Source organism: Penicillium subrubescens (assembly GCF_028828155.1).
Source record: "Penicillium subrubescens strain IBT 31985 chromosome Unknown utg000006l_segment0_segment0, whole genome shotgun sequence".
NCBI classification, from domain to species: domain Eukaryota; kingdom Fungi; phylum Ascomycota; class Eurotiomycetes; order Eurotiales; family Aspergillaceae; genus Penicillium; species Penicillium subrubescens.
In genome coordinates, this window is record NW_026643156.1 from 292,924 (window position 1) to 314,632 (window position 21,709).

Here is a 21,709-nt window from a genome sequence, read left to right on the forward strand (position 1 = left end):
AACTTTACACTGAGTAAAGTGTTAGATGACCGATCTACAATCGAAGCAGAGTTTGGCTAAACGTCTTTGTATTTTGCAGATCTACTTGCGATAACTGTCTGTACGTTTGGAGCCAGGGTCCAAAAAAAAACACAAAAAATGGGACAGACAAGGGCAAGGAGAAGAGCAGAGCACAGCCCCTCACAACTAAGCACGAATGTTGTCCAGGTCAATATGGCATCTGGGCGGTGCGTGGCGTATCATCATACAAGCATAAATGGGAGGCGTCTATCGTGGTGACGTTGAGGTGAATGAAGAGCGTCACCAGCAGACATAACTCAGCTGAAAAACGGCAGATTTGGTATCAAAGCGAAGGCCGAAGCTTCCGCGGAGGACGGTCAGGCGTCGCTGATTTTCCGGTGACGGTCAGAAGAATGGTGAACCAAGTCATGGGTGATTCCTTCAAGGAGAGCTGGGGACGGAAGGAATAACGTGAACCGTAGCGGGATCTGAACGGGGAAGAAAAGCGAAAAAAGTTAACATCCAGTAGAAAAAAGGGGGAGAGAAACCGAAAACACCATCGTTGCACAATGAACGTGCTGGTTGAAGATCCGATGACGGGCAAACGCGCAAAGGTCCAATGGGTTGCAAATTTCCAGAAAGATATGGGAGATTGTTGGTGGTTTACATACTGTCGTAGATGGTCCAGGTATCCACAGCCCGAGCGGTAGAGCGGCCAGACAAGACGTTGACTACATCCTGCAACTCGAGCCAGAACTCCGACTTGGGACGACGACGCTCCCAGTCAGTCTCGGTCTCCTCCAGTCCAGTCTCGCCACCCATTGGTGAGAAGAGGACATGAGAGCCCTTGACACCGATGACGGTAGCCGACAAGGGATCCGCGGCAATAGCATCCCGGCTCTTGCCAGCGTAGGACTCGATGTGCTGCATGCACTTGATGGACATCCGCAGGGCGCGGACACGGTCCATAGGCGAAGGCTTACCACCCTGCTGGAAGTGACCAGGAACAGCCGAACGCGACTCAAACTTGCCCTTGGCCTCCTCCTTGATCATATCAGCAATCACCTGTGTGGTGTAGGTGCTTGAGGCACACTCATTGCGGAGAATGATCTTGCCCGCACGGTTAGCACCCTTGTCGCGAACGAAGTTGTCGCGCAGGAAATCGATGTCGCGTGAGAGCATCTTGATGTCAATGCCCTCCTCTGGAATGTACACGGCCACTGCGCCAACAGCTAGACCGGCCGTGGTCGCGATGTAGCCAGACTTGCCTCCCTGGGTCTCGATCACGAAAACACGGCGGCGAGACGAAGAGGCGGACTGCCGGATGGCGTCACAGAAGTCGATTAGGGTGTTCAAACAGGTGTCGCTTCCGAGCGAGTACTCGGTACCAGGCACGTTGTTGGAAATGGTGGCGGGCAGCACGACAAGAGGAATCTTGAAAGCATCGTACTTCTCACGAGCCTTTCGTAGCTGGCTGACAGCAGTGAAGGCCTCAAAGCCACCAACCACGAAGAGAGCATCAAACTTGTATCGCTCGAAGCACTTGGCAGTGCCCTCCATATCCTCCGAAGGCAAGCTGCGGTTGGTACCAATATCTGAACCACCCTCGTTGACCCAGCTATCAGACTCAAGCCATCGAACTTCACGGACAGAGCTGATCGGCTTGTCGGCATGGTGACGGACAAGACCGGGGAAACCATTGTGGATTGCAAGGGGAGTGTGTCCGCGGGTCAGACAGTACGCCACGGCGGCGCGGGTAGCTTGGTTCATACCACCAGCGGGGGCACCGACGTGAATGATGGCAATGCGCATTTTCTTTAGCACGGAAAAGTCAGCGAATCTGGTCCCCAAGGAGCGGATCGAGTTATGCCATTTCTTCACAATCTTACCTTGCCTTCGGGGAGGATCATCTTGGGGTGATCCGGGGTTGCTGTGTTCAGGTAAGCATGATAGTATTCCTTGAACTCCGCATCACGCAGAGTCATGGCAGCCGCAAAATCCTTAGCGTGGATCTTTTCGGTGACCTCCTTGGTAGCCTGGACTGCCTCCATAAGAGGAGTGCGCATGATCTTGTTCTCGCGGATGGTGATAACGGGCGATGGCGAGGTAGGCGTCATCTCCAGGACAGCACGAACGGCCTCAACACCCTGCAGAGTGGAGAGCCATCGGTCATAAGCGCAAGCCGCGCCACCTCGCTGGGTGTGACCCAACACGGTGGTGCGGGTATCCAAGCCCAGTCGTTGTGTGAGAATGTCCTTGATGGTCGAACTCGAAATCTTGTTGAGTTGGCGATCCTGCGCTCCCTCGGCGACAATGACGATCGTGCGGCGCTTGCCACGCTCCTTGCGGTTCTATTGTTTGGAAAGAAAAGCAATTGGTCAGTTATTTGATTGTATACGCCACTGATTCTCTGTTCGGGAACATACCTTGGTAATGATGGAGCACATGTCATCCTCCCAGCCATCCCGAGGAGGAATCTCGGGGATGAACAGCCAGTCTGCGCCAGTACTAATGGCGGACATGAGGGCCAGCCATCCACAGTGGCGACCCATCACCTCAATGACAAAGCCTCGCTGGTGCGAAAACGCAGTGTCGAACACATCATCGACCGCATCACAGATACGAGTCAGAGACGAGTAACAGCCGATGGTAGCGTCGGTACCCGACATGTCGTTATCAATGGAACCGACCAGACCAACGATGTTCAGAACCTTGTAGGGCTCAACCTGCTCCTCGGTCAATTCACCAGCCGCAATGAGGTCGGCCAGCAGAGTCGGCCACTCGGCGCGGAAGACATCGGCGCCAGTCAAGCTACCATCACCACCGCAGACCACGAGAGCATCAATGCCACGCAGAATCATGTTCTTAGCCGCCCGCAGACGACCAGCGCGCTCTCGAAAGGCCATGCTTCGAGCAGAACCGATCAGTGTACCACCGCGCGACAGCCAGCCGCGGACATCCTCCCAATGCATCTGACGGATCATGTTGCCGCCATTGACCAGGCCCTCGTAGCCTTCGAAGACGGCGTAGGCCTCGCAATCGGAGTGCAGGGCCATACGGACAACGGCCCGCACGGCGCCGTTCATACCAGGAGCATCACCACCAGAAGTGAGGACACCGATGCGGCGCTTCTTGGGGGGATCGACGGGATGCTTGGCGGGCTCCATGTTTGGAATTGAAGAGGGTCGACCTTCCCGGGGAGAGGTCGAGGAACAAACCGCTTCAAGGGATTGATGAGATGGATGAAAGACGAGATCAGATTGAACTGGAAACTGGCCACAGTTAAACGCTGTAAAGCTAATGACGGCCAGTGGGAGGGGGTTGAACCCAATTCCGGTGAGACAAAGCAGAAGTGGGGAGGTTACCAAAGGTATTTCGTCACAGACCGGATAGACCTGTTGGCAGCTGTCAAGGAGGGGCAAAACAATGACGATTGGAACTTGATTGAAAGAGGTTGATTAGCAAGTTGGGGGAGGTGACGAAGGACAAGTTCTGGCTCTTTGGGAGCCTTTTGGCTGAAGCTGTTATGTTGAACTTTCCCCTCCAAAAAAAAAGTACTCCGTACTGGCGACGCCATTCAATACGAGTCGGGGTCTGATGTCACCGTTCTTTCTACTTTGGGTTTAGGGCGGGCAGCTCAGTCAGGTGACTCAGGGGGTCATGCCTATCCAAATGACGACGTTAGGGCTTGGAAGTAGGGCAACTCTACAGCCAGGTGACCTCAGGTGACAGCATTGTAACTAACTTAGACGGAAATACTGCTTAGTAAATCATGGTGCGCACCAATTGGATATCAACAAGTCTGATTTGCTATAAAGCCCCTAGTTATCTGGCAATTTATGTGGGCATAATAATGACTAATATATGCGGGTTAATACTATCTCCGTTCTCCGGGATCCACTGCCTTCTGTGCCATCAATTGTTTTGTGAGCCTGAAATACCAGGCTGTTAACGTCTTGCTCTTGCCAAAGGACCCTACTTTCTGACGCACTCATTTTCGAAAAACTGCTTGATGGGTTCATCTCCAATACATTATATATCATCCGTTTCATCTGACATCAGAACATTCTGTCCATCCCTCAACGAGTCGTGTACCCGCCATTCGCAAAGATGGTCTGGCCAGTGATCCACGCCCCGTCAGTACACAGGAATCGAATCACTGGTGCAATATCCTGGACCATGGTCAAGCGGTTTCCCATGCCATTGCTCTTGTGGAACTCGACCGCTTCAGGCGATTCTTGGGGATAAAAGAATGCTACTTCGAGTCAGCCCCAGTCACATTCATACTCGACAATAATCTGGCATAACTTACGCGTGTCCATCGGGCCTGGAGCTACATTGTTCACACTCACACGCCGTGCTTGCAATTCCTTGCAAACGCCTCGGGTAAAGTGCTCCACGGGCGCCTTCGACCCGGCATAGGAGGTATAAAATCCTGTGAAAGCACCCAGCAGAGCAGTCACGATAGTGATGATCTTGCCGTCATCAGAGATGTGGCGGGCAGCTGCTTTAAGAATGAAAAAGGCCGCCTTGGAGTTGATTCTATCCCGTTATACAAGTCAACCATAGCACCAATATTGACAGTAAATTAGCAGCATGACAACTTACGCGAACATCGAATCATACTCCTCCTCTGAGATATCGGTGATCGGCTTCTTCAGCACCTTGCCCACCGTATTCACAACGACGTCAATCTTGCCAAAGTCCTTGAGAACCGAATCAAACAGTTTGTCCACGGCAGCCGCGGAGGTCAGGTCGCCCTGATAGAATGCAACCTTCAAGTTTGGATGCTTCTGCTTCAACTCGGCTTCCAGCTCGGCTGCATTTTTCTTGCTACTCGCAGAGTTGAAGTGGAGGGCCAGATCCGCACCAACACCTGCAAGTTCGCGCGCTGACTCTGCTCCAAGGTTCTTGACGCCCCCGGTGATCAAAGCAACCTTGCCATTGAGTGCCATCGTGTGCAGCTTAGATAGAAGCGAATTGCGTGGAATATATAGTAGTAGTAGTAGGTTCCCTCAACAAAAGAGAATCAAGAGTGGTAGACCACCAGATAGAAAGGACATGTTGGAGGGAGGATCAGCCTTGCCTAAATACCACTGCTATGGTACTTCTCCCAGGTAGGTTTGTTACTGCATGCCGTCTTGCATCACTCCGTGCTGGAGAATAGTCTATCGTTGGTTGACCTGCGAGAACGGTGGAGCTCATCGTCCATCCAAAACATCAGATGCATACCATGAATTGCGATTGACAACGAAAGTCTTCGGAATAGATCTCGGCGCTAGCTGAGCGTAACCCCTCCACGAACTGATCCACGAATAGGCTATCTTCCGGGGATGTTCGGAGTCTCCACTGGCGGCTGATCAGCAACCCATGGGTTAGTCGCCTACGTCATAGAACAGCAAATGGGCATATGGAACAACGAATGATATGAAACACTGAGTCTATAGCTGCATAATTGGATTGAATGGACCGTGGTACGCCTGGTACTTTTGGCCATGCATCATGGACTAGCATCTCTCTCGCTGCATAAGAACGCCGAATCCAGATACTGTAGCTTTCTGAGGGGCTCAACCGTTTGGTTTTTTCCTGTAGATCTATATTGAGGAAAAGAGCAAGACTATTGCTTCTGTCAATTTCTTTAGCCTGATTATGAATGGAATAGTGATTAGTGTTCTGCTCGTGTCAGGCTACACAAAAAATGCAAATCCAACCGGCAAATATAAACGCAGTGGATATCATCAGATGGTGGATCAATCTGATTGAGAAGCTAGTCTCGGGACGTTTTAGCGCCACATATCAACTCCTGACCAAAAAACTAACAATCCCAGGTCCCATTGAGGACCACAAAAAGACAAAAAGAAAGCTGGACTCGCGGGGAATCGAACCCCGGACCACTCCCATGCTAAGGGAGTATTATACCACTAAACCACAAGCCCAGTTGTATATAAGCAGTCAATATTTTTGGCTATATGAAGCAATATATTAGCTGTACTCTAATTGACGTGGGATGGACTTGGAAATGTTGACTTACGGGTAGTCTGGATAGGTAACCCTATATATAAACATAGCGCCACAGGCGTAGTAATACCCAAAAGATTGTTTTCATAAGTTAATTAGGTGTACTATGTATCCGTAGATATGTTACAGAAAGCATCAACAGCCTAGTGTAGGGTTTTGAAGGTTCACCAACTAAGATATATATTTCAGGCACACCGGGTAGGCCAACATGCTGATTACAAAAAGCTTAACGAGGGGAACTTTATCCTGCGCGTTCTCCACGTCAACATGCCAAGGTCCGTGATATACGTGACTAACATCGGGCACTGGCCCGTGATAATACTCCCCTCCTAATTTTAACCTCATTAGGGGCACGACGGCATAGGTTTCTGTTACAATATACTTGACATGACGTTGTTCACAAATTCTGATGCCTCAGGCTACCTGGACCCTGGTAAGCCGCCAAGCTTTCCGTGGAGGTTCGCTGGGGCTTCGCTGCTAGTACGTGTACGAACTCCTGCAAGGAAGACCCTTGTAGAGGCTACACAAGCCTCGTATTTCCCCCGCTCCCATTCCCCTACCTAGGATACATCTCCTTCCTGTTTTGAGCGATATGACTGTATATAAATTGATCCAAGTTGGAGAGGTTTTACATTCCTCAAGAAACAGTCTTTGGCCTTTCAGAGCAATTGACTTGGTTCCTTTCTTCTACCTGATTGACAGGCCTCTATCCTGACTTATAGAGTATCTTCTTACAACCCGCTAGTATGTTGACCAGTCTGCCCGCAAGCATGTTCCACTGACCAATCTACGACTAGATTGCTAAGGTAATAACCCTAGACTTAGGAACAGTAGCCGTATTATGTATCCCCATCAAAAAATCCACCACCAAACCAGACCCCTTAAAGTTTAGCCCTTCTACTAATATATTTTGTAATCTAATTTAATTGACAGATAATTCAGACTATGCTGATAAAAGATCCAGAAACCCCGATCAAAATGTCTCAGGATTTAACCTACTTAAGAGGGGGGGGGGGGGGGTGGAAGATTTTATCTCCCCCCCTTTTTGCCAAGACTTTTTTACTATGTGCCCCCCAGGGCTGGGCCCGAATATCTTTAGGCACGCGCCCAATTCTGTCTTCTAATTTCAACAAATGGGTTCATTAAATTAATATCTTCGTTTATATTAAATTTACAAACATTTGCTTGGTTAGCCAAAACAAAAGAGGGGGGTTGGTTGGTTGGCTGGTTGGTTGGGAGAGGAAATGGAGGGTGTGTAGTGATTGGTTGAGCATCTGTATGGTCGCAATAGACAAGCTTTTGTCGAGAGAATGGCGATGGGTAACGCGAAACATGAAGTATAAACAAACGGACCTGCGTCTCTGTTCCATTTGTCCAAAACAATGTCCTCCTTTTTAAGTGTCACCTGCAAGTGTTGCACCTCGTCTTAGAAAACTTCCGTAAGCACAGATTTTGATAATATTGGCCAGCCCCGAATTTTAGCCATACCTGGCATGTCAGGGCTGACCGAGAGTACTTCCTGTCAGTGAATCCATGTAATCTTGGGGTCTTAGATGTTGCGGGCTGGGACTGCTCACTCGATTTGTTGCCTGATATTGGTTGAAAAGCAATATTCTCTGAGATCAAAGCCTGGGTCTCTGCTTGCTGTGACTTTATAATCCGGAATGCATTAAGCCATGTGATAGTGATGAGCGAGGAGGGGTACTTTACGGGCGCGCGAAATTCTCTAGTGAGAATGCATCATGAAAGCCAAAAGACTCCACCTCGTTACTATCTCCAGTCGAGCAGATCACTGACGTCTCTTGTCCTATACTTGGTTGTTGTAAGATCGGCTCGGAATCCAATTAGGGTACTTATTTGGTTCATGTTGGCCTGACTGGCGCAGTTGCAGCACACAATTGACCAACCAGGAACGACCTAGAGTGTTGGAGCTGTCTACAAAGTTAAGCCGTAATAATATATCCTCCAATTGAGATTTCGCGAAATTGTGTGCTTCCTCCGTACGTCAACTGTGTCAGAAAAACAAAAGTTTATGGCGTTGTAGGCTACTACTCGTTTCCATATCCTAGGAAGCCATACCAGGAGGTACGACATCCCCCATGTCCACTGACACCAAATATCCCAACGCCCTTGCAGCTTGGCGTATTTCCTCACCTGCCACCTTTACTTCCAGTTAGGGTTTTGCTTCCTAAAGGATTGATGAGATGGTCTTTCTATATCCTCGAGAATAGGCGATGATTTATTAATCCTATGTGCTCGATGACGAAAACACGGCCAATCAGGACTTGACCCGCGTGTTGGTCACACACTGCCACACGTACCTTCGCACCAAGTGGGTTCCTTGAGCGCCGAGACAGAGTCTGTGCAGTCGACCATCTTGATCAATGCACTTGCTTTCGTTCGCTTCGTGAGTTATCGACACCGCATTGTCAATTGAAGAGCGATCACAATTCAGTTCTCGTTTGTTCAAATGTACCGCGTATCGATTGAGAGCCTCTACATATCTGCCTTTCGGAATCTCAAGCACGAACAGCGGCTAGAGGTCAGCAGTTATTGGGTACCACAAACATTTCTCAACTTGATCCACAAACCAGCCAAAAAGAGAAACACGGACGGCAGAAAGCCGAAAGTTAGAGACTCTCTAGTCATGTCCGGAGTTAATCACGCTAATCTCATGGTTGCGTGACTGCATCGCCAAGTCCGCTGCTCCCGAATGAGCGCGACTGGATGAGAAACGCTCTATCTGACTGCGGAGTCTCTCTTCGACGCGACGAGCTCCTGGCACGGCTGGAGGCCCGCACAATAGTGGCCGAATTCATGGTCTGGCCGTGTCTCTTGAGCCAGTACCAGACAGTCGACCCAATGATTCTCGGCGTGGAAGACGGCGACGAAAAATAGGATGACCCTTCAGGACAGTGTGACGGAAGAAGGATGGTGCCCGATAGGAGTGCAGTGCCAGGTCCACTGTACTCCCTTGATGCAAGCGAACGCGAGAGCGGTAGCTGACAGCCCGGATGGCTGGGCAGAAGATAGGTGGGAAGAAAGGGGTTGTCTAGTGAAGGAGAGCCCGTGTTGTGGAACGGCCTTGGGGGTAGACGTTCGTTTTGGATTTTTTTTGTTTACAGTGTTTGCTTGCTTGCATATATTCTGGATGAACAATCAGGAGCTCGCTCCGCGAGCCCAATAAATAGTCGTCCAGTGGGCTGGCGACCACCTTAAAGCTGTCGGCAGGCCTGGGCCGCCTGACAGCACTCCCGCATAGCAACAGCACTTAGAGCGAGCTAAATCGGGCAAATGAAATCATCATCATCGTCATCATCGTCATCATCATATGGTGCAACTACTTAATACATTCAAAATATATTTCAGCATCGTTACATGCCAACCTCACTAACTCTCCACAATATAGAATACAACGATATTTTTAGACAAAAAAAAGTGTACGCCACCGACAGTTTGAATGACTCGGGCATGCCGACCGGGGGTACCCTGGAGCTGTGTTACAGACGCCCAGGGCCAATGGAGCCAGGCTGAAGGAACAGGCGTTCCTGGACCACGTGTGACTGCACCGTAAAGGGAACCATGTAGACCTCGTCAAGACCCGGACCGTGGGTCTCTCCTCGCGACCCGCGACCCGCCCCTCCAGAGGAGGGTCGTAAGCTTACGACCCTCACCGCACCTGAGGGTCATAAAATATTTAGAGGGTCACCCGCAGAGCGACCCTCACGTCCCGCATATTCATAAAATTTTCACGCCTTCCTAAATTAGGATGGATAAATCTACCAACATGTGCTCATAAATTACTGTTTCTTATACCTTCTTCGTATGTCCAACTACGAATTAATCGTTTTGATCAAACCCGTATGTAATATTTTTGAAATATGTCTTTTGAATAAGCCTTTTTACTTGTGTTGAGGTTTCCCTTCCAGGCATCTAAATGTAGATGCCTTGACAGGAACCCTCTACGGAGTAGAGATCCCACTTATAGCCCCACTTAGGGCAATTTTTAGCCAAGGCACGTATCTGCCGTGGTCCATGGTGTACTTTAAATGGGACACAAGAACAAATCAGCATATTAACATTATCTGTTAGCCTTACAGTTCTTGATACACAGTCTTAAAGGTACGGCTTAGACTCCGTATGAGAGAGAAAGACGCCTGCATAACCACCGTCAACAGTAGCCCTATCCACGAGAGCCAAGACCGACTTGGCACTGGCTTCTGGTTTCATAGGTCCGTGGAAGGTGGGTGAATATTGCTTAAACTTCCCAAACATAGCCATAGCCAACCGTCCCTCCTCCTCCGTTTCTACCATAACGTTAGCAAAAAGCATTCCATTTCAGTTGTCAAGACGACTACATACCAATATTAAGACTACCAGTGTCTACAGCACCAGGGCATATAGCCATGCAGAGGACGTCTTTCTCACGGTACAAGGCGCTGAACTTGGCCATGGCCATATTAAGGGCTGCCTTGCTCATTGCATAGGATGCGGCTTGGTAGATATCGGCTTTGAGTGTCATCTCAGGGTCCGACATGCCCGTGGAGATGGCAATCACTTTCTTCGCCCGACCTTTTAAAATCAGGGGCATGAAAGCATTGAAAAGATGGACGGCGCCGATGGTATTGACTCGGAAGTGGTCAATCACATCTTGTTCAAGAGCTTCTGGATCGCGGCTCCTGTTGAGAAATTAATACCAAATCAACTATCCCAGGGACCTTGGTCACTCCGCCTAGAACTTACAGAGTATCAAAGCCAACCAGCGCAGTCTTAGATTGAAGCGCGGCATTGGCTATGACATAATCAAGGGCGCCATTGGTCTTCTCCGAAACATACTGAACTGCTTTCTGCGAAATCTTTAGGCTAGTTTCGACTTCGGTTTTAATGTATTATTCATTAGCTCACCTCCAATGCCATTGGGTCCGTGGTGTCGGCCTGAATGATGTGAATATTTTTCCGGCCGATTTCAGCGGCAACCTTGGATTCGACGGCTGCTTTGTCGCGGACGAGGCCGAAGACGGCATTGGCCGGGTCTTCAGAGAGCTGGCGGACGAACTCGAACTAGACGATGAAGTATGTGGATTAGTTCCACGAGTCTTGTGCGTGAAGCAGGGATGAGAGCGTACGCCAAGGCCACGGGAGACTCCGGTAATCACCCAGGAAGACATTGTGATGGTTTATAAAATTTATAAAGACTGAGATGGGATTGTAGGATGACTCTGAGAGTTGATGAACCCAGAAGAGCTGCAATAGCGCACGTATTTATATATCGACCTTGAGCATCGTTTGCTCGCTTTTGCTGATTTCAAATCCGTCATGATGTTACATGGTGCGCCTAAAGCGAGGGTCCAATTTAAATTGCCCAGGCACAGAAAAGTTGCCAGTTTTCTCAAAGCAGAAAGATAAGTGAGCATTCAGTCATCTTCCGCTTTGAGAAAACCGGCAACTTTTCTGTGTCTTGGCAATTTAAAGTGGACCCTCGCTTTAGATATAGCCAGAGTTTGGCCCAGAACCTTAAATGAACAACACACTACAGCATTATAAATCACAAGTTATACAAGGCTGAGGAATCCAAATCGTTCTCTTCACGAGTCCTCCACACCGTCATAACCGCCATGTACCTTTTACATAGCGGCGCCATATAAAGGGTGCGTATAGGTCATTCGATCTAGGTATCTATTTAATTTTTTGTTTATATTGTTTAGATATATAAGCTCCTATCTTCCGTTGCTATCTTTATTACAAGCAAGGCAAGATACGAGTAGTGAGATGAACAATCCTCTTTCTGTTTTTCCCCTACGGAGTTACGGAGTGGGAAATTTTACACATAATTTATATTTCTAATTTTAAAACAAAATGTCCAACAGCGTCCTGCAAGCATCGTACGGCACGAGAACTGAGCATCGCATGCTCAAAGAAGGGATAAAACCCAGATAACAGTCTACTTCTAGTTCTTATCGGCTTGAGCATCCTCCTTAGCCTTCTCGTTCAGCAGTCCCACAAACTCAATCCATCCTTTGAACAGTTCGTCCTTCACTGCGGCCTCGTTCCACGACTTCTTGGTGTCCTTCCCGAGAATGCCCTCGTTCATGGCACCGAATACTTCTGGCCCCAGCCCACCTGGGAAGTCTAGCTGAATCTTGGTCGGCGCCACACGGAGCTTCATAGCCTCCAGTATGCTGGACAACTGCGCGGACGCTGTCTTTCCACCTTGGATGCCGTAGGAGACCACGATGACGGGCTTGCCGATCCACTCGTTATACAGGTAGTCAATCGCATTCTTGTATCCACCTGCGACTCCGAAGTTATACTCGGGCACAACAAATATGTACCCCGCAAACGACTTAATCGCGCCGCTCCATCGCTTGGAGTGCTCGTGCTGAAATTGTGCCTTCTCCGGCACCGAGGCTGGGATGACCGATTCGTCAAATATCGGCAGCTTGTAATCGGCGATCTCCACGGGAACAAGCTCCAGATCGGACTCTTGGCCAGCGGTGGGTCGGCTCTTAAGCGTTTCCAGCACCCAGTTACTCACACTGGTTCCCACGCGAGGTGTGCGTGTGCTGCCGGTGATGATAGCGACCTTAGACATCGTACGTGAGCGAGGAATGTAAGAGGACTTTCGAAAGATCTCGAGTCCCTCAAAAGAACAGACGAGGCATAGAGAGCTCTTGTCAAGTTCGGGTTTTTGACAAGCCCTTCTGCACTAATAGAAACAAGATTCCGAGAACAGGAGTGTCGTCAGTTTTATAAAATATTGTCTTTGTACCCATGGTTCGATTTCTAATAAATCGAGGGTTGGTCTGCTTAAAAGTACCGGTATACTTCAATGGCGGGAGCATCAGGACATGGATTATTCAGTTCGGCACCCGAGAAAACCGAACGCTTGGTAAGCTAGATATTGAATTCTCTTATGATTTCATCGGCGTTTATTAGTCCCTAGTAATCATCACAAACCACGGACTATGCAGCAACCCGCCTGAGCATTGGGGCGTTGATTGGTTATAGTCATCGATTCAAACAGCACAAACTAGGATGCAAACAAAACTCACTTGCTCGGAGACCCACCCGGAGACCCACCCGCAGAGCGGTCGTCAGCTTAGAAGGAGATTATGATTTAAGTTCAAGCAAACGGAGCAAAACTAGCGAACAGGCGGATTGATAACACGGAAGGAACTGCTATTTGATCATTGAAGCAAATATAATAAGACTTTATATGTCTTCCTCATGGTCGTTCTTTCTCATCAATTCATACAAACTCAAATATGGCTAGTACACCACCGGTTATTCTCATTCTCGGCTCGGGACCCAATATCGGCCAGCATGTGGCTCGGGCTTTTGCCGCGAAGGGCTACAAAGTTGCCCTTGCATCTAGAAGCCTAAAGGAAGAAGACAGCAATGCGGACCAGGTCCACATTTCCGCCGACTTATCGGATCCTCATTCCGTGAAGGGCATCTTTTCGAAAGTCAAAGCATCGCTCGGTCTGCCAAGTGTTGTTGTTTACAATGGTGAGCATGTTCCTCATGGAAGCCTTTTATCGAAATCCACTGACACACTTGAAGCATCTGCCGGCGCTCCGAACAATCCAGCGGACCCCTTATCTATTCCCTTGGCTGACTTTAGTCGAGACTTGCACGTCAACACGACTAGTGCGTTTGTCGCTGCACAACAGGCGGCTTTAAGCTTCGACAGACTCCCTGACCATAGGTCCAAGACATTCATCTACACTGGCAACATACTCAACGAGACCACAATTGCAAGTCTTCTGGATGGTGGTGTGGGCAAATCTGCAACGGCCCACATCATGCGCTCTGCCGCTGCCGCATACTCTGATAAAGGCTTCAAGTATGCGTTTCCTTCCCTCCCTCTGGCAGTTTTGAAACTGACGAAACGCAGATTCTATTATGCCGATGAGCGGAAGGCTGATGGGACTCCTGCATACTCTAAGATCAGTGGCGAGGCACATGGAAAGTTTTATGTCGAGCTCGCCGAGCACAAGTCTCAGGGACCTTGGCAACAGACCTTTGTAAAGGACGTAGGATACAGGCACTTCCCAGCTGCTTGATGCTTGCTTCCTTGAAATGGTAAATGCCTTTAGGGACTTAGTGTCTTTTTTGGAATTGGCTCTGTTTTTCCTGTCTTCATCAAATGGTTTCTGTTTTGTTGGCTTGCGGAATAACATGTGCTGGGAGCAGATACCAGTCCGCTCGAAATAAGTTTCGCAACCTTGTTCTCTTCGATACAATCCCGGATTCCTTTTTGCGTAATGTTATACCGGTTACGGCTACTCTAACCTGGCATTTAGTCTTGGCAGTATCCCTGTATGAAAGTAAATGACTAGTTAATGCGATCACTTTGGCGTATCGTATATCGTCGACGATCCATGGATGAAGTAGCCTATCTACTTCAATCGCAAATTATCTTAATTCGTTGGGATCCGTGGACCCCTGCAGAAGATCATGATCTATAGAAGAAGATGAAGCACTTCGGCGCTATGCCTCCTGCGAGCACGCTGGATGAGAGCATTGCTGTCAGCTCTCAGGACGATGGATTATCACCTTCTCGTGGTGTCCGGTGTCAGTACTCGACTTCTGATGAAGAAACCAAGAATCCCCCGGTCGCAGTGGTTTCGTGGACGCGTTGAATTGGTCTCCCGACGCGTCCACGCCCGCCCGACTCCACGAAATGCGCGCTGACAAGGACTTGCTAAGGTTTCTGCTTCCCCTTATCTTTGTTACACACCATGATACGCTGTCACCGTGCTACCATCTAACGGGGGTTGCAGCCTGTGGGCGTGTGTCCCTGGAGTGTGTCCCCGTATGAGACGATAAGATAGCTGGGTTTCCCTGGCCCCATCGTGCGATCCAACGACTTTGCCTGCAACGCATTTGACTTCTATACTCGTGCCGATGTGCCTGCGAGATGCTAGCACCATACTGCCCACCCGTCGAGAACCAAACTCGCCGATATAGCTGCGAGAGAGACGAGCTGGCACCGTACAGCCCGAATGTGAAGAATATGCTAGCACCATACTGCTACCTTGTCGACAACTAGTCGCGCCGATACGCCTGCGACTATTGGTAACAGATCGTGCCGCTATGCCTACGATTGATTAGGGTCGGTAGCGGCTGTGCTGTGGTACGCACGCCGAGTAGGCTCCTAGGCGAGGGATTTTGCTGAGGATTTGCTATGAAACTGGGAGTCGTGGGTTGGGTTCCCGCCACCGACATAACATATACCACAAAACGCTTCAACCTGACTAGCTCTGACTAGCGTGACCCTTAGACTCCTAGTTCACCTAGTCACCCCAGACAACCAGCTTGAGCTGGCAAAGAATGTCACGAATACGAGGAGGTATGGAAGTCTACAGGCCCTTCTAGCCACTGGTCTCATAGCGCTAGAGGGATAACCTGTGATGAGTACTGCCCAAATGCCCTGCGCAATATAGTCGGAATGGGGCGAGGAAAAGGCATTCGAAGTTCCTGGAACCCAAGGATCCTGGACTCGAACGAACAATCCCCGGAAGATCCTCGCATTTCTAAGCGTCGGCGATTTCACGCGACCGAAATAGACGATTTATAATCGCCCAGTTCGGCAGCTCAACTTAAAACCTGAAACTTGACTCAAGACCACTCTCTTCATCTACAACTCTAAAACACAAAACATGGCCTCCAAGACATTCGCAATCATTGCCGGCGTCGGTCCCGGAACGGTGCGTTCATTGTTGTCTCGGGCTTCATCCCTTACCCTAACAACAGCACAGGGCGCCTCCGTCGCCAGACGGTTTGCCAAAGCCTACTCTGTGGTTCTTCTGGCCCGGAACCCGGCCAGCTATGAGTCAGTCGTCAAGGAAATCAACTCTGGTGGCGGCCAGGCCGTGGGCATCAGCACCGACCTCGCCGATTCGAACAGCGTCAAGTCCGCTTTTGACCAGATCGCGACCCAGTACTCAGGTTCTGCTCTTGCGGCGGCAATATTTAATTCTGGCGGCGGGTTTGTGCGGAAACAGTTCCTGGAGCTGACGGAGGAAGATTATTCGGGTGCTCTTGCTTCGCAGGCGTACATTTCCCCTCCTTCTATCTACTTCGTCGCATTTTGTTTCGTATCGAAGATTAACATCGAATCTTAAACTGACCGTATCTACAGAAAGGGCGGCTTCAATTTCGCCCAGGGGACTCTGCCACTCCTCCTCAAGGCAAGAGATACATCACCGCATCCGCCAACCTTGATCTTCACCGGCGCGACGGCCAGCATGAGAGGGTCCGCGGAGTGCGCAGCCTTTGCCTCCACCAAGTTCGCGTTGCGCGCCCTGGCGCAGTCTCTCGCCCGCGAGTTTGGACCGCAGGGCGTGCATGTGTCTCACGCCATCATCGATGGGGTTATCGAAATCCCGCGCACAAAAGGCTGGACATTTGAGCATGAGGATGCTATGCTGAGTCCTGACGCTGTAAGTTGAAGCTACTTTACAATTGGTTTGGCTAGCAAGCTGATGGACGTGCTCTAGATTGCGAACTCGTACTGGCATCTGCATACGCAGCCGCGGACGACCTTTGCGTTTGAGATGGACCTGCGGCCGTATGTGGAGAAGTGGTGAAGGATTTTTCAAGGCTGAAGTATCAAATGATTTCTTGGTCGTGTATCTTCGATCGGTGTGCTGTCCGGTCAAAGTGCGGCTTCATCACGGTTTTGATGACGGCCAGCCACTTCATTGTATAGACAGACAGGGGATGGCGCTGTAAATAGCATCAAAGGTTGGTAGGTAGGGGAAAAATTATCATTAGACTGCAATTTGATTAGACTGTGGAAGGCCCTCACCAGCGAGAGCGGTGAGGGCCTGACATTTGGAGAAGGGTATTTGGAGCGTTGCAGTTTCCGGACCTGGGCTTGTGGCCCTCTCACCTCCTGCATCACTCATGGTAAGATCAGACAACGCCTTTTCAAGCACATCAAAAAGATGCTTAAGATCCTCCACGGTAGCACGAGGCGCGGCCGACCCCATTATTGGGCTATCCGGTGGCGTCCAGTTTTTGAGACTAGGGGTGGAGGGTTCGCTGGAGGCCTCGGGCTTGTATAACTTGTGATTTATAATTGTGTTCATTTAAGGTTCTGGACCAAACTCTGGCGGTCTAAAGCGAGGGTCCACTTTAAATTGCCAAGACACAGAAAAGTTGCCGGTTTTCTCAAAGCGGAAAGATAAGTGCGCATTAATAATCAGGAATGCGCTCCACCGTGCAGCGCATTTAAGTGAGAAAACATGGCAACTTTTTTGTTTATGCCTAACACTTTATGTCAACCTACGCAGTCAAGGAATCAATCCACAATGCATGCGAACGAATGCTGGGCTTGCAGAGGTACTTTCCCCTGTCCCCTGTCCCCTGTCGTTTGAGTGAGTGCCCTACTTACTCAAGCGCTACAGACTCCAGAGCCATTTGCAACCGCACACGCCCACGTTGTTCCAGGTGCGCCAAGGCCAATATACCATGTCAGTATGGGTTGCGGCTGTCGTGGCCAAACGCTACGAACACGAAGCGGAGCTTGACTCATTCCATTCAGGATGGATTTGGGACGGCAAAAAGTGTCTCCCAGACGAGCTTTGTAAATGCGACATCGTGGGATATCCAGCTCCACCATTACCTACGGATGAATCAAGGTTGACTCTCTCACGGAATTTGCCTATCACCCAACTAATGCTCCAGAAATAGGACTTGGTAGCCATGAGGGATTTGCCTTTCAAAGACTCGATCCGCCGATGGCGCTATCATGGCTCCCAATCAACCTAGGTTATAAGGAAAGAGAACTTCTTGACCACTGTAAGTATACTACTAGTATTTTGTAGAATTTGACCAAGCTAATACTTGCAGTTATATATACTGCGTCCTCCACCCTGGCTATTTTCGAACCTGACGAGAACAAATTCTTGAGTCTTTTGGTGCGTCTAGCTCTTTTAGATAGTTCACCGTCTTCTATGGCTGTGCTACAATCGGCGTTGGCGCTCTCGACGTTCCACCGGCATGGTCTGCAAGAAGACGTTTTTCGGTTCAAAGCGCGGGCTCTCCGTGCACTGGTCACATCTTGCACTCCCTGTTTTGAAAGTCTCACGGTAGTTCAGCATATTGCGGCTAATATGATACTGTGCCACCTTGAGGTATGTTCGAGCTTGGGTCTATGTCTTTTTTGAACAAACACTTACCAACGCTCAAGATCCTCGGAATGCCAAATGCAGTATCCGTGTGGTTCTGTAAGTGATGTGTGGTCTATTTATTTCTACTTGCTTAGCCTAGAACGATTGATCCGGTCTACTGTGTTGGTTCTTGTGCTGCCTTGTTGTGAAATACGTGGCCTGATTCTTCAAAGACATTGCTAAACCGGATTTTGCATTCTAGGTCATTTGAGCGAAGCTAAACGTTTAATCGACAACGCATGCGTTGACAGCCGATATTTGCAACGCGAATTTTCCGGACTTCTAGGCTGGGTAGAGTATCATGTGGTCATGAGCCGGTTCAGTATCCGACACTGGTTTATAAATGAAGAGTCTATTAAAGGAATCAAAAATTCTGTACCTGTGGACCAGGGTACTTGCCAGTTGCGAAAGGTTAGTCTAAAGAATTAACATTCATCTCTGCACCGTTATTTATCTAACATGAGATAGGTTAAAGATGTGTCGTACTGCTCACATGAAATTCTTCGATGTTTGTATTTCATGTTCGAGATGATTCGACAACCGACAGACTTACTATACCACAACGACGAATACGAAAGTTCCTTGCGTTGCCTCGAAAGCAGGATAACTAATATTGTCCCGTTGGCACCAGAAGGTATATCGGATACCATGTCTGGCCTGAGCACAGCCTGGGTGGCTACAATAGAGCTTTTCAAACTAGCTGCTCTAATTTACCTTAAGAGAGCATCGCGGAACTTTTCAGGAACCTCCCCTCAAATTGACGCAATGGTTGAGAGGGCGTATTTACGTCTCGACGACCTGGAGGCCTTCAATCCGGCCTTTCCGCTGCTGATTATTGGATGCGAGGCTCGGACAGATGAGCGAAGAATGAGAATTCTCGAGCATATTGAAAGAGCAACACATACCTCGAGTTTGAGGAGCTTGCATGGACTACCAAACATTCTCCAGCAGATATGGGTCCAGGACGACCTTGCTGTTGACTATGAGCTAGACTACTTGAATAGGTTGGACGCTGTAATAACTTCTTACCGGATTATGCCAAGTTTTGTCTAATACAAGAAGTTCTCGGATTTGGAATATGATGGATAATAGGAGATCCGTTCCGTGAGAATGTTGCTTCGTGGATTCTGCTATGCTTCATACTGGACCTTTATAAAGACTCTTATTTGCTGGTGATATCATCTGAGTGAATTCACATATCTATCTTCACAATTTGTTGTTGCGTACTCATATAATTTTACTCCGGATTTCGCTTTATTAAAAATTATTTTTCCAATCTCTTATTCAAATTTCGTCCTTAGGATATTAAATGATGCTGTTGGAAGATGAAATAGGCGTGTCCACTAGTAATCCTACCAGGTAGCAGATTTGACGATGATGAAAACGATGGTATTCTGACTAGTTATCATGTCTATATTTATAGGGGTAGAGAAGCGGGAAAACTCTGCTCAATGTGATCTGTCTAACTACCAAGCTCGGGGCACAGTTGCCCTAGTTAACGTAATCCACTACCGACTGAAACAACCCACTAAAAATCTCGCGCTTTTACCTACTTACCTACTTCAACTGCCTACTATGCCGCCAAAACGCACTGAACCCCGCCAAAAAGCGACTGGGCATGAGGGCAGGATCCTGCTAGCTCTACAAGCCTTTCAAAAAGGTCAATTCAATCGATTCGTGCAGCTGCAAGGCAATTCAGTATGTTCTATGTGACCTGCCTCGACGGGCTAAGAGCCTACCCTCACGCGTCGACACACGCGCAAATTGTCATAAATTGACCCAACTAGAAGAGGATTTGCTTGTGAAATGGATTCTCTCTATGGATTCACGTGGAGCAGCGCCTATGCCCACCACTATAAAAGAAATGGCTAATATCCTTCTTGCTGCGCGTGGAACCGACCCTTCGCCTATAGTAGGCAAGAATTGGCCATCCAAGTTTATTAATCGGCGCGAAGAGATTCGCTCACGCTTCTCGAGATGATACAATTACCAGCGTGCTCTAAATGAAGATCCAAGTCGATTCGAGAGTGGTTGGCGACCGTACAACGCGTGATCGATGACAACGGGTATCCAACCAGAGGATATCTACAACTTTGATGAGACTGGATTCGCGATGGGCCTTATATCAGCGCAAAAGGTGGTTATTCGAGGGGAATACTACGGTCCGCGCTCTATCTTACAGCCAGGGAACCGCGAATGGGTTACTGCTATCGAAGCTATCTGCGCACATGGCTATTCGCTACCGCCACGTATCATCTTTAAGGGCAAAGTTGCCATCGCGGGTTGGTTTAATAACCTACTAAAAGACTGGCGGTTTGAGGTCTCGAAGAACGGCTGGACTACCCATGAGATAGGCCTTCGCTGGCTACAAAAGCAATTTATCCCACACACGAATTCGCGCGTACGAGGCCGGTTTCGACTATTGATTCTTGACCGCCACGGGAGCCACCTTACAACCCCACTTCGACCGAATCTGCGCAGAAAACGATATTATTCCGCTTTGTATGCCTGCGCATTCTTCACATCTACTACCAACGCGCGCGGCTAGAGGCCTTCCAACAGCCGGCTATTATTCAGACTAGCTTCGCAGCTAGTGGCCTAGTGCCAGTCGATGTAGAAAGGGTGCTTTCAAAGCTAAATATCTCCCTCCCAACACCAACACCACCACCAAGAAGCCAGCCAAGCAGCAGATCTAGCCAATTCACGCCAAAAACACCTAGAAGCGTGATTCAGCTACAGAAGCAAATACAAGCTTCGGTGCTCAAAGACCTGCTAAAGCAGCGGTCAAATAGCCCTCCGAGCTCATCAAAAAACTATGCTAGATCAGATCATCAAGGGCCACTGCATAGCGCTGCACAACACCGCGCTCCTAGCGAAAAAAAAGGCGAATATACGCGCAGCGAATGAGAAGGTGGTGGAAAAGGGCAATCGGTCAACTAGGCAGATACCCTGCGAAGAGGGTTTAACCGTCGAAGAGGGGCTACAGCTAGTTGAACAGCTAAACTAGCCAGTGGAAGATGGTGAGATAGAATCGCATGCGCAGGGCGAATTGCCTATATCGGCGAATCCGCAACCTACCAGGGCCTGGCCTAGGTGTAGTGAGTGTAGGGAGATTCGCCGCAGAATCAATTCATGTAAAAATCGCTATATTTAAACTGGTTAATGCGTTCTGGTTGAGATATCCTACTTGAAAGTTTTGTGATGGGGTTAGGTGTTTCACTCGGTAGTGTGTTTCACTCGGTGGTGGATTACGTAGTTAGTTAATTTATGAGTATGTGTCAGCAGTTTATCCATTCTCATTAGGGAAGGCGTGAAAAATTTATGCAATTCAGGGTAGTCAGTGTCGTAGTCAGGGTGACCCTGACGAAATCTTCCCTGAGGGTCGGGTCGCGAGTCAGTAGGAAGGACCCAATATCAGGGTCATGGCGAGGTCTACTCGCTTCCTTCTAGCGGAAGGCTGAAGACCATGACCCTAGAGAGGCTAGACGAACTGGAAACTGTTGTAATTC

The 21,709-nt window shown here is 49.0% G+C and overlaps 7 protein-coding genes across 7 annotated transcripts; 3 read left to right on the plus strand and 4 right to left on the minus strand.

Annotated features, from left to right (window-relative positions):
- Positions 1-51: 51 nt before the first annotated feature.
- On the minus strand, positions 52-3,292 carry N7473_008640 (ATP-dependent 6-phosphofructokinase). Its single transcript, XM_057154580.1, has 4 exons — positions 2,427-3,292; positions 1,890-2,351; positions 672-1,815; positions 52-488 (listed from the first exon to the last, which is right to left on the minus strand). Exons 1-4 carry the CDS (start codon positions 3,165-3,167, stop codon positions 442-444), a joined length of 2,394 nt encoding a protein of 797 aa, XP_057005710.1. The 5' UTR covers positions 3,168-3,292; the 3' UTR covers positions 52-441.
- Positions 3,293-4,079: 787 nt separating this feature from the next.
- On the minus strand, positions 4,080-4,955 carry N7473_008641 (uncharacterized protein; the record flags this gene model as incomplete). Its single annotated transcript, XM_057154581.1, has 3 exons — positions 4,080-4,255; positions 4,313-4,542; positions 4,609-4,955. The coding sequence occupies 3 exons, from the start codon at positions 4,953-4,955 to the stop codon at positions 4,080-4,082; spliced, it is 753 nt and encodes a 250-aa protein (XP_057005711.1).
- A 5,179-nt stretch (positions 4,956-10,134) lies between these two features.
- N7473_008642 (uncharacterized protein) lies at positions 10,135-11,186 on the minus strand (the record flags this gene model as incomplete). Its single annotated transcript, XM_057154582.1, has 5 exons — positions 10,135-10,325; positions 10,381-10,697; positions 10,762-10,865; positions 10,924-11,079; positions 11,145-11,186. 5 exons carry the CDS (start codon positions 11,184-11,186, stop codon positions 10,135-10,137), a joined length of 810 nt encoding a protein of 269 aa, XP_057005712.1.
- A 779-nt stretch (positions 11,187-11,965) lies between these two features.
- On the minus strand, positions 11,966-12,610 carry N7473_008643 (NADPH-dependent FMN reductase; the record flags this gene model as incomplete). Its single annotated transcript, XM_057154583.1, has 1 exon — positions 11,966-12,610. One exon carries the CDS (start codon positions 12,608-12,610, stop codon positions 11,966-11,968), a length of 645 nt encoding a protein of 214 aa, XP_057005713.1.
- Positions 12,611-13,283: 673 nt separating this feature from the next.
- Positions 13,284-14,084, plus strand: N7473_008644 (short-chain dehydrogenase; the record flags this gene model as incomplete). The annotated part of the gene is made up of 1 exon (XM_057154584.1): positions 13,284-14,084. The coding sequence occupies one exon, from the start codon at positions 13,284-13,286 to the stop codon at positions 14,082-14,084; it is 801 nt and encodes a 266-aa protein (XP_057005714.1).
- Positions 14,085-15,683: 1,599 nt separating this feature from the next.
- N7473_008645 (Oxidoreductase short chain dehydrogenase/reductase family) lies at positions 15,684-16,613 on the plus strand (the record flags this gene model as incomplete). The annotated part of the gene is made up of 4 exons (XM_057154585.1): positions 15,684-15,731; positions 15,783-16,078; positions 16,166-16,466; positions 16,524-16,613. 4 exons carry the CDS (start codon positions 15,684-15,686, stop codon positions 16,611-16,613), a joined length of 735 nt encoding a protein of 244 aa, XP_057005715.1.
- A 1,155-nt stretch (positions 16,614-17,768) lies between these two features.
- On the plus strand, positions 17,769-19,253 carry N7473_008646 (uncharacterized protein; the record flags this gene model as incomplete). The annotated part of the gene is made up of 5 exons (XM_057154586.1): positions 17,769-17,829; positions 17,881-18,164; positions 18,221-18,257; positions 18,403-18,611; positions 18,669-19,253. The coding sequence occupies 5 exons, from the start codon at positions 17,769-17,771 to the stop codon at positions 19,251-19,253; spliced, it is 1,176 nt and encodes a 391-aa protein (XP_057005716.1).
- Positions 19,254-21,709: the final 2,456 nt, after the last annotated feature.

Coding starts and splice junctions, on each gene's coding strand:
- N7473_008640 (XM_057154580.1), bottom strand. CDS start 3,167: ATGGAGCCCGCCAAGCATCCCGTCGATCCCCCCAAGAAGCGCCGCATC. Junction 2,352..2,426: donor TGTGCTCCATCATTACCAAG/GTATGTTCCCGA, acceptor TCCAAACAATAG/AACCGCAAGGAGCGTGGCAA. Junction 1,816..1,889: donor TGATCCTCCCCGAAGGCAAG/GTAAGATTGTGA, acceptor TCCGTGCTAAAG/AAAATGCGCATTGCCATCAT.